The sequence below is a fragment of the Odontesthes bonariensis genome, chromosome 22 (assembly GCF_027942865.1).
Source record: "Odontesthes bonariensis isolate fOdoBon6 chromosome 22, fOdoBon6.hap1, whole genome shotgun sequence".
NCBI lineage: Eukaryota > Metazoa > Chordata > Actinopteri > Atheriniformes > Atherinopsidae > Odontesthes > Odontesthes bonariensis.
Window position 1 is genome coordinate 18,414,922 of NC_134527.1, and position 12,460 is coordinate 18,427,381.

At 40.3% G+C, this 12,460-nt stretch overlaps 1 protein-coding gene across 1 annotated transcript in view; it reads left to right on the forward strand.

The window, feature by feature from the left end:
* csgalnact1a (chondroitin sulfate N-acetylgalactosaminyltransferase 1a) overlaps positions 1-12,460 on the forward strand; it is a 36,302-nt gene that overhangs the window by 6,222 nt on the left and 17,620 nt on the right. The window contains exons 2-3 of the mRNA XM_075455617.1: positions 7,056-8,369; positions 11,587-11,803. Of these exons, the coding sequence (XP_075311732.1) occupies positions 7,562-8,369; positions 11,587-11,803 (1,025 nt within the window). The 5' untranslated portion in view covers positions 7,056-7,561. The remainder of the gene's footprint in view (positions 1-7,055; positions 8,370-11,586; positions 11,804-12,460) is intronic.

The window sequence follows — 12,460 nt, forward strand, 5'->3', positions numbered from 1 at the left end:
ACTTTGGTTCGAGTCTACACCTACACCTTTCCACAAATCCTCTTTGTTTGTTGGAATGTCTTGTGGTGTGATTGCATTTGCATTTTCTTTCATGCTGCAGACCAAAAAAAAACAACAGCAAAAATGAATAGAAATCAATGGTTGCCAAGAAGAGAAGAAAAATGATTTGACAAATCTGAAAAACTTGATTCAAGGTTCAGTTTATTTTTTATATTATGTAAAAAATGCAGGATATAGCGTATCTGCTCTGTATAGAGAAAAAAAACCAACACATCATATCATGGAATTATGGTGTGATAGATGAGAATTAGGACAAAAGTGTGTTTTGCTGCCAGAAATGTCCAGGATATTTCTTCCTCTGTAGGGGATGTTAACATACGGTTGCACTATATGTGAAACTGTTCACTTTGTTTAAAAACACAATATATGATAAAAAAAAAAAAAAAACGCCTTCTGTTTTTTCATCCGAACTTCAGTTGTGGGCTCAGACAATCTGTGAGTCCACACCTCATATACTTCCTTTTCCTGCATTTTCTGCTCCGTCTCCTTTCTCTTTCTGAGTCAGAAACTCCACTCGCAAGTGATGTTTACTCGGATTGTACTGAGAGCTGTAAGGCAGACTTTGCTTAATCCAAATCCCTGCTCTACCTTTTCCAGTGTTGATGAGCGTATTTCTGTCTTTAGCAATGCTTCAATAACAAAGCAGTGGAAAAATAGAAAATTGAATTAAAAAAAAAAAAAAAAAGGGAGCTACCAGATGCTGTATTAGAATGTGTCACAGAGAATGTTTATGTGACACTTAGCAGTTAAACATGTCAGTCTGCCCAAAATTGTACAAAATCAATCTTCTCAAAGCTGAACTAATACACTCAGATAATGTGATTGGAGCTCAAATGAACTCCTGCATGTATGCGCTCAACTGGACTTAAATGGGAATAGGCAAGGCAAGTTTATTTGTATAGCACAATTCAACAACAAGGCGATTCAAAGTGCTTTACAGATACATTAAAACAGTAGAAATAAAAAGCACGATTTAAATTTTAAACAAAAAAGAAAGAAATAAGAACAATAGATAAAATCCGATAAAATCAGTAGTTAAAATGTGATTAAGTTTTGATACTCAAGCTTCAGATTTGGAGCTTTTTTCAAATGCAGCTGAAAATAGGTGTGTCTTCAACCTGGACTTAAACACACCGAGTGTTTCAGCTGATCTCAGGCTTTCTGGGAGTTTGTTCCAGACATGTGGAGCATAGAAGCTGAATGCAGCTTCTCCATGTCTGGTTCTGACTCTGGGAACTGATAAAAGACCGGATCCAGATGACCTGAGGGGTCTGGAAGGTTCCTACTGGGTCAGGAGGTCACTGATGTATTTTGGTCTATAGACCATTCAGAGCTTTATAGACCAGCATCAGAAGCAATCAGAAGCCCTCTGCACATGCTCCATTCCAGTGGAGTTCCATTTTCACCATCTTTTTCTACAAAACAGTAAAGCGTAAGCGTATATTAATATAGCTGAATTCCCAATAAAGCTGCTCTCATTCACATATTGTCTTTATTTATTTTGTCAGTCATGGCTAAACGTGTCAGAAATTGTCTGAAAAGCAGCTCTTTAAGACTACGTGTCAACTCACGGTCACTTAAAGATTGACCAGATTGTTGCTCTGCTTTAATAAATGAATTGAAATTAATTTACAACTGCAGCAACATCTGAGAAAAATCAACATTCAAGTAACTTAAAGGCAACACCTGTGCTGTGATATTTGGCTGTGCCTACGTGTCCGAGGATCTGAACGTTTGAAACATTTTTCTCACACATTCTCCACAGGGTCTGGGACACGGACGGTGGTCAAATTAAACTCCCACGTTGAACTCTAACCATAGCTCCACTCTCTGTGAGTCCACAGTGAAAGACCAAACATTGCAAACAGATATAATTTTCTTAAAAGCAGATCTACTGTATATGTTCCTGCTCTATAGATACATTTTCATCACTCCCACTCCCTTTTACACTCACACACTTTGAAAAAGACCATATACAGAGTGTTCCCAGTGCATACATTATTATTATTATTAAGAGCCATTTTCAATACCAGCAGAGAGCAAATAGATTCTTTGTTCTTTATACCCAACAGCAGGACTGAGGTGCTACATTTGTCACGACTGAGTGGGTCACGAGGTTGCCTCTCAGGTGCCTCAGGCATTCAAAGGTTGGTCTGTGTAAGCTGTTGCACAGAGAGGAGCGCGCAGATAGAGACAACCTGTCACCTGTGTGTTATTTCTGCTGTACCAATGTTACTGTCAAACAGTAATGGGGGCAAAGGACTGAGAAGAAATTCGCTCTTTATGTTTTCCGACAGCAAAGCCCTACAGCACCGGCTTGTCACTCAACTATCTCTGTTTGCTCACCGCGTTTCCTGCCTGGCTCACTTTCACAAAGATAAGCACGTTCTTTTTAACAGGCACTGAGACTGAGAGAACACTGATATGTGTGCCAATATGAATTATGTCAGATAGGTATATGTGTAAACTCTTTGCGGGTAGGTAGCTGCAGCTTGGGGGTAGGAAGTGAGTCTCTGCTGCTCGAAGCATCACTGGTCACCGACTACTGAATTATTTCTTCTCATCTCTTATTCTCTTTTCTTTGTTTCACATCTCCCCCTGACCCACTTCCTCTCTCGTTCTCTGTGTATATTTTCTGCAAAGAAAATGAAATATTTGATAAGGGGAGAACACATAAATCAGTTCTGCAATCTCAGGAAATGCAAGAAACGTGTCCTCCGTCTTGTTGCTGTGTGCGTAAACAAACCTGTGTGTATGTAGAATGTTGATTTATTGGTTTTGTTGATGTAGTAGAGAATATTTTAGATGCAGCACTGTGTGGATTTTGACATGGGCTGTTTTTGACTGAAGGAAACTGTTATCAGTAGTCAGTCTTGCCAGGCACAGTTTAAGAGATGGAATTCACAGCTCTGCAAAGCGAGAAAACAGGAACTGTTGTGGTAAATTTCACGTAGGGCTCGTTGTGGGTTTTGTTGCTGTTGAAATGGGCACACGTTGAGAATATGCTCTGAAAGGATTGTATAAATATGGTAAAAGTTGTTTTGGATGTAGTCAGGACAGGGTGTTGTTGTAGAAGTCGTTTGCTGAAGTGATGTAATTTCCTCACTGAAAAACGCCTGTGCTGAAAATCCTTGGTTCCAGGGTCTTTGAAGTATTCCGAGTTTCCTGATAACAGTAAGATAAACTGTTAATCAAGTGTCTTTGGGAAAATATTACCAGAGTGGGGAGTCTACAGCCACACTAACAGATATCTAAGGCTGAGTTGGGACTGAACTTGAATTGTATCACCAGCTTTCACATAAGCTGTAACTGACAATGGTGGGTTTATTCGCACGTCTTCTGTTAAATGTTTGTGTGTCTCTCTGACTTCAGATTTGTCTTCGGTGAGTGAAATGCAGCTTGATAGGGTTGAGATCAGGCAATTGATCAACCGTGGTATAATAGTCCACCACCTTAACTCCAAACACGACGATGGCATATGCTTGAGATTATTGGTCGTTTAAACTTTGTCCATATTTTTTCCTTCCTGTCCTTGTTGTCCAGGTTGATCTCATTTGAACCAGCCTAATCTGACATTTCTTGGATTTTGAACAGATTGCAACTTGTGCTGAACCTTCTGTATTTCCCTTTTTGAAATCCTCTCATTATGGTAGACTTTGTAGTGATATGTAAATCTCTTGGAGAGAGTTCTTTACTCTCCTTCACATTGTGAGAGGGCTTTCTTTTCCATGGAAATGGTTCTGCAATCATACACCCGTCTTTTTTGTTGACATCCAGGCCTTTTTATGTCGCCGAGCTCAGTGTGTTCTGCTTTTCTCACTGAAAGCTCCTCTCACCATAAGTTGTTAGTTCATTGCAACAGTTTCCAAATGCCAATGTTACACTCTAAACCTCTTACGTGTATAATTGATGAAGAAATAACAAAGGAATAGTATCCGCCTTAACCGTGAAATAGCTTTTAATCCATTTACAGCAACGCCTTCATTTTAAACGGCCTCCTAAAACTTGTAGATATTAACTAAAATGTTATTTTTTCAACCTCTGAAGACACTTGAAACATAAAATAAATAAAAAAAAACTTCAGCTTTTGTGAATGACACACTTTGCCCTCATCATCATCTTCTTGAAAATGTTGATGTAATGTGTGTGTCGCTCCAGGCTTGAAAGGTAAAATAATGCATATGCCACTCCATGGATGAACTAAATGCCTTGTTTTCTTCCATTTGAGCACCAGAAAAATCAAGTTCAACACATAAGCTAATTGTGTCTGTGTCCAAATATTTCAGGTCCCAACTCTGTTATGTTTACCATGTATATCGTACTGAAGCAGTTCAGCGTGAATGCTTCACACACAATGTTCTGTAGATAGATACCATGAGGATAAGCATTACGTGGATACAGCTATGGTAACAGGAAATTACAAACGCCTGTTCAGGCACCCTGCCACCAATAAAATCAAACATGATTATTTAGCTGCCAGTGTTCCTGTGTTGCAGCCATGCCTGTCCCCATGGGGAGTCAAATAACTAGGGCTGAATCAACTCATTCATTCCAGAGAGACTCAGTGGTCTGACTGTGGGTCTCTGCTCGTAAATCTCAATCACACCAGCCACCCCCTTCCACCGATGAATCTTTCTCTCATAACTTTAGAACGGGGAATGATTGCTGCGCTCCAGGTGATATGTGCTTCTATTGTGTTTGTGATGTGCAAAGATTTGAAGCAGCATGTTTTTGAGATATAGCAGGTTTTATGTCATTTTTGTATTTGTCTGATGTCTGACCGTAATTCATTTCTCAAATTAGGCTTTTTATTAAGACCGAAAGGTTTTTGGAAAACGTATTTTTTTGCTAGAAAGAAATCACCAGTTTTATCCTCTTAAATGTAAATATTTTAAGATTTGGTATCAATGATTGAAAACCTTTTGGTGTTAGAATGTTTGATATATTAAACCTTCGCTTAAAGTGTCTGTGACTATAGTGACTTGTTTTAGTTAAAAATGCTAAGTGGAAAAGGTATTTGTTCATCAATGAAACTGCCAATTGACCTTCACTGTTTGAATACATGCTTTGATTTTGGCTTGTGATCACTCTTACTGGCACTAGTACGAGTATGGTTCAGTCTTCCAGGTAATCATGAAAACATAAAAGTAAAATGAGAAAGTTCCCAGAATACAAAACTATGGAGAGCCACTTGTGAACCAAACGACACAACAGATTAAGCTGCCTTGGTAATGTCATACCACATATTTCTATAGATTTTATGGCTCCATGATGACATCATAGTGGTTTTCTCTAACTGATGATGATACTTCTCAGTAACCACTCTCTGCCAGAACCGACTCACCCACTTCTCCCTGAGCACCTTCTTCTCAAACATTTAGGAATCAGCAGGGGAGGTCCAGCTGGAGAGAGGCTGTGTGTCTCCTGATCCAGCTGTGTGTTAGGGCACAGTTCAGTATTCACTTCTGCCATATAATAATCCTTTCATTTGCCTCGACTTCAGGCTGTCCGCTCAAAGAGCTGACTGTGTGGGGGAGTCAGCAGAGACAGAGATACACTGATACACAGAGATACATTTACGGATGCGTACAGTAACTCAAACACACAAACACATTCCAGCAAAAATATATTTACGTATTAGCACAAAAAACCCACATTCACACTTCCAAATGCACCTTACTATTGCTTACAATACACACCTTACTTGCTCTATTTCTTCCATATGGATGATATAGAATCCACACTGAATATTTTTATTTTTATATATGCATACTTTCAGTTTGACTGCAGTATCTAAACCATCTAAAAGAGTGTCATGTAAATGGTGCTATTGAATCAGCCATGCAACAACCACATTAAGCTCTCGTTACCATTATAACCATTAATTTCTGTTAAAAATCTCTTAATGTAGCCTTTAATAGAAAACTATTCATAAAAAGTTGGGACACGGTTATACCAACCACTGTGTGGCTACCTAATTCGGTTTAGATGTTCCTCCAGATGTTTATTTTAGTACGACATACTTTTTCACTCTTTTCTGGCCCCCACTTTTTTGAGACTCATTTTGAGCTGCCATCAAATTCAAGATCAAATTGAAGTTGAGCTAATGCTTTCATGAAAATCGTACGTTTTACTTTCAACATTTGATATACGTTCTGCTGTGAGTATAAAGATTGGTTTGTGAAATTTGCAAGTCATTGCATTCTTTTTATTTACACTTTACACTTAGTTCAGAGTTTTAGCAAAGCATCATTTGTGGATTAGCCCTAACTACAAAGCTGAAGCTGGCTAAACCGATGTGGCTGTGAGATAAAAAGCCAGTGAGTCATCAAAACCATTTCAATCTACTCTGAGAGAAACATGAGTGTTTGTACCAAATTTTGTCGATACAGAATTAGTCAGGAATCCCCTAAATAGTAGTTGGAATCCGACAGATGAACCAACCAACTAACATTTGTATGCACCAGACCGTGCTCTCATTGGGTAAAACAAGAATGCTATAGCACTGATGTAATTATTTCAAACGGGCATTATCTTTCAGAATAGATCAAAAATCACAACAGATGTGGTGAAAAGTTGCTAAATGAATAAACAGAATTATGACAGTATGACATTATCGTCTATTTGTTTTTGGCACATTGTATTATAATGACAGCAGGTATAAATAGATAAATATGTAGATATATCCCAGTTACTGAACTCATACTCACAATAACATGCAGTATAATTTCTACACTTCGGTGCGTATACAGCACCCTCCTTGCATACTGCCTCATAAGCTCACATGTCAGAGACAACTTTACTGTCCAGGAGCAGATGCCCAGAAAGAATGCTGGGTTTGGCGAAGGCAATTTAGCTCTTTGCCACTCTAAAACCAATGTGTCAAAATGGCTAAGCATTACTATGATTTGTTACAGTGTAAATGTCTAGATACAACTGGCTGGTCGTGTTTCTGATGACAGACTTCTGTGTCTGTTTTTTGTCTCTTCTGTCAGGAAGACAACACGAAGAACCACCACTGACCGCAGAGGATCTGCTTTCTGACTGAATTTGTTTCACATTTTCTCTGTACCAGCTTTGCCATGGCTGATGTGGCTGAATGTTCTGTCATTCCAAGACACAGGCAGGCAGACAGGAAGCAGACAATGTGGACTGACTGAGAGAGTCAGAGCTCATGCAAACAGATGAGTCGCATGTGAGTGATGATGTAACAAATGTTTAGAGCAGGGTCCTCCGGCAGAACATGAAGCTTAGTGGACCAACAGAATCGGGGAGAGTGTCTTTTTCTCAAGCCTTTGACTCATTCATTTATGTTGCCAATGAGAAAACAAGTTACAGTCTCAGGCAGCTGAGAGGCAATGACCTAATTCAGAATAAATAACCTCACTCTGATAAGTAGCCCGCCTCTTCATTGGGTAATGGAACATAATGGCAAATGGACTCCTATCATTGAGGCAGGGGTGTGTGAGGTTACATGAGATTTCTGTTTGAGTAAGTTTTGATGCTACAGACAGAAATGTTGCGGCGTGGACTGCTGACTTGGGTGTCCCGCATTGGGGGCATTCTGGTCCTCCTCTGCTGCTCTCTGTCACTGCTCTATTTAATGACATGCAGCCCTCCACATTCTGACAACCCTCCATTGAGCCATGTTTTACCCCATGCTGGATCCAGTCACCCCAGCCTGGGAGGTACAGGGCCAGTAATTGGAGCCGGGGCCGGTGGGACAGGAGGAGCCGGAGCTGCTGCCCAAAGCGGTGGCTCACCAGGAGTCCACACTTACCAAATGCTCCTCCAAGAGCGTGAGGACCAGCACCACCTCTACATCTCCTCCTTGAAGAAGGAGATAGCTCAGCTGAAGGAGGACTTGCAGGAGCGCAGCCAGCAGCTGAAAAGAGTGCAGGAGAGCCTGAAAAGAGCTGCTGGTGGGCCTGGAGACGGCCAGGAGGGGGGTGCTGAATCGCAGGGAGGTGGCCTTGGAGAAGTTCAGGGTGCCAAGAGCCAGCAATCTGACCTCCAAGAGTTCCTGAGGAGCCAGCTGTCAAAGGCTGAGGTGGCCGCTGGCACCAGGTTGCCCAGCGAATACGCCGTTGTGCCTTTCGAGAGCTTCACCCTGCAAAGGGTGTACCAACTAGAGATGGGGCTCACACGTCATCCCGAGGAGAAGCCCGTGAGGAAGGACAAAAGAGATGAGCTGGGGGAGGTTCTGGAGATGGCTCTGCACAGCCTGAACACACCCTCATCGCAGCAGGACAGAAGGGGTGAAAATATCCAACCAACTAAAGTCTATAAACCATCTGACTTCATAGAAGGTGAGAACTATCCTGACTCGTTGAAAATACCTTTATATGCAACTTCTTTGAAACAGTGTATTCTTTCACATTTATACAGACTTTATGCTATTATGATGAAGGTGCAAGCAAACCGGCTATTTGCATTTGGGTGGCAAGTTGAACAATCTTGCATTGTTTTTCTTTTCATTTTCGTTTGTCCTTCAATCCACTGCAGTGAATTAAAGCCCATTGTAACCAAAGGGCTATTATTACATCACTGTCAGTATTACAGACAGTAGTGGCCGACATGCCCTCAGCTTGGAAAGGCAGGCAGGAATTTAATTCATCTTCCATGTATCTAAGGAGATGGTGGATTATGAACACAGAATTGTGGGTAGAGTTTTGCATATGGGTGTGTAAAAGAATTGGTTTACATGGATTGGGTTTTCTGCTATTTTCCTTTGAAATGACATCCAAATTAACTGAATTCAAATCATATTCCGCTGATCCCCAAGGGCTTTTGTTTCCTACATAAAACCACACATGGTTCAGGGAGAAAACTCTTGACTTTAGTGTTTAAGCCTTCACTCTGCCTGCTAATCAGGTTGACCTGTAAATATAATCCATGCTATAATTATGGTTGTTGTGTAGAAGCTTAACCTCTGGTGTAGAATCTGAGAAAAAAATAAAGATGTTCGTGTTAGGCTGAACGCAGCCCTGAGTGCAGATAAACGTGAGTGTTAGAAGTAGCAAGAATTCTCCAGGTTCTGCTTAAGATTAGAAAGTAAAAATTACACATTTGTTACCACCAAAATGTGTGGAAAATGAAAAGACAGATTGAGCGGTAAAATGTCCCCTGTGGTTCATACATGATTATATTTGACATTTTTGTTAGCATTTCATTATTGTGAAAGCTTGTTGAGGTGGTGCATTCAGGTGGGTTATATAAAAATAACATTCCTAATGTTTGCCAGGTTATTAATAATTTGCAACAAGAGAATAAAAAGTTTTGCCTCTTTAATTTTCTGTTCTTTGTTCTTTAGTTGCCGCTTTGGTCACATTATTTAACACTCAGCCATCTGAGATGTTTATGTTGGAGAATGAGGAATGTTTCCTTGGCTGAAGTGCTATCAGCTCGCAGACATGTGGAACATAAATCACAAGAAATAAACAAAATTACATGACATTTGAGTTCAGTGCAAGTAAAAGTAATTAAAAATGCACCAAATAACATTTATTAAATGAAGTAATGATGGTATTATCCACAGATATGTTGCTAGATTTGTAGCTCAGTTTACCAAATGCTTACTCCATTTGTCTTTATCAAAAGTTTTCTTCATCAGAACACTTTATACTTCTTCTACCACGCTTTACTTTTGTCTTTTTGTTTTGAACGTCCACGGAGGGTCAGAGGCATTAGTATGTTTTTGTACAACTACAGCCAGGATATCCTCCTGGTTTGTTCTGCTTAGCTGAGATCAAAACCTCAGGAAATGAACACAGCTGCTACACATTCACCATGCAGCATCTCCTCAAAAGTGGAATTTTTGTGTGTGTGTGTGTGTGTGTGTTTGAAGGTCACTGTCTTCAGTGTGTGTGAGTAGGTGGAGGTTTGAAAGTGAGCAACGGAGGCACCTGGCCTGGCTGCAATGACTGCAGGTCACGTGTACTTGTGTGTGGTCTTGTTTGACCTAAAGTGAGTGTGTTTATGTGGGTCTGATTTGATAAATGGACCTACATTTGTGTGTATCTGTGTGTATTCATATGAATTGCCACTACTCTTCCTCAGATAGAAAGCAGGAGAGTGCATCTTGCTCTTAGTGAATAAGCAACCACGTCCTACTCATATTTTAATTCTCCTTAACGGACATTCATTTTTCATTTATATCTCAAACAAGCAGTTTTTTATCCAAGTGAGTCAGGATAAGGGGACTGACATAAGCATTTTTTTGTGGAGTTTCAGGGCTGCATTAACAAGCTGGTGAGTTAAAAGCTATGTACAAACACTGAGGGTACGCAAAATGAGCTTGCCAGCCACTGAGTCCTCATAAAGAGACAGAGATTTGTAGTTAGAAAGACTGGAACAGGAAGTGAGGGCACTTAGTCAAAATTGTTCAGCATTTTTGCAAAATGGAAGCTCACCGTGTCCCTCTTAGAAATTAAGCCTTCCATCACAGGAAGCTGGCCAATTTGAGAGGAAGACTTTAATTCGAGCTGCTATCAGCCTGTTAATCTTTGACCACAGAAACCTCAGTCTCTCTCTTCTTTTTATCTGTCATCTTCTGACTCTCCTCCATCTGTCTGTCTGCTTTATCTCTGTCTCCAGTCTGTCTTCAAAGATCACATGCCTCTTAAATGCTCTCTCTCTCTCTTGCTCCCTATCGCTTCCCTCTGGTATCATTTCTCACTTTCTGCATCGAGTTTCCTTTTTTTTTCTTTCTCTTTGCGCAGCGACCTCACCGGGTCAGCTGGCAAGTAAGAATCTTAGTAATGAAAGTGTTATTGGAAAACAATTTTTCTCTTGGGAAACAAGCTGACGTAGGGCCGTCAACAAGAAAATTCTTCTGGATGACTTGAATAGCCTTTCTTTCTGTGAGTGTGTCTGTGTGTTACATGTATGGTTATGGCTCTGGGCCCAACAGCAGCAGAGTGCATGGACAAAGTCTCATGTGGCCTCATTTGCTTTCATTTCCCACCAAAACCGTATCAGTCTGTCAACAAACTGATGACAAATACACAAAAAGATAATGCTGACACTTGTGTTGAAAACAGTGTTCTTTCGAAGTGTTTATATTTTGTGCCCAACTTTCAAAATTAGATGTTAAAAATTGAAAAACATGATCCTTGGCACACAGAAATCTCATGGGTTTTTCAAACAAAAGCCACACCCTGCAGAAACCAAAACAATTTTTTTATTTTTTTTTAAAACACCCACTGCGACAAAGGAAAACAGAAAACTGGAGGCACGGAAACTAAAACCTGACTTCCAAAACTGATTATACACAGCAAAACTTCACACCTTCCAGTTCGTTCATACATGTCCATAACATGTTCATTTTCACTTTCATGTCCCAAAAGTATGCACATTTCAGAAAGTTTCCCTTTTGTGGCTTTATTGTTGATGCTAAAATGAGAGGACTGATACAGAGTTCATATCTGCAGTGTAAATATAGAGCTAGAGCCAGGAGACTGTTAGCGGTGCCACTTTGTATAAGTTTGTTTGGTCATTCATTCATGTCTGTGTCTCACCCATCAGGTATCACTCGAACAGAGAAAGACAAAGGCACTCTCTACGAGCTTACCTTCAGAGGGGAGTCGACTAATGAATTCAGACGCCTGGTCCTCTTCCGGCCCTTTGGACCCCTTATGAAGGTGCAAAACGAGAGGGTGGACACGGCCAATGTCCTGATCAACATCATCGTCCCGCTTTCCGGACGCACGGACAAGTTCAAACAGTTCATGCACAACTTTAGGTGAATGAACTTTTATTGAATTCTTTATGTCCTCACAGATTTTCAAGACGGGCCAACAACCAGTTCTGTTTCACCAGGAAACGTTTAATAGACTACTTACATTTGAAAAACATTGCAATGCATTTTTATGAAAACGTGTCAGCTGCAACCATGTACATTTTTGTGATCGTTTATCCTTGCGGACGTGTAGACGTAACTGTACGTTTAAAGGTGGATTTTGTAGCATTACTCTTCAAAAATGATCACCATCAGAGGGCAGAGTTTTATTTTAAAAAAAAAAGTGTATGCTCCCATTTCTATTCTGTCAGTCATTATAACATAGCTACATGTAGAGAGACATGTAGAGATTACATCGTACAAGTTCCTTGGTTTTTATCACAAACACATTAACACTGTCGCCCTTTTCATGTATGGTTTCTGCCTTATCAGTGAAGAAAAGACGTCCTTGTTAACCCGCCACTGTTCCTCTTGGATAATTGACACATACCAAACATAGGCTACAATTATGTGTCCTTACAGGCACACAAGACGGAATCGTGGAATCAGATGAGACGAGTTATACATAGAGCGCAGGCTGCATCCATAATGTTAGCAACGCAAGCTTTTTACTTACCGTTCCAGATCTGGACCAGGATCTACCTGGATCTATCTTGCAAG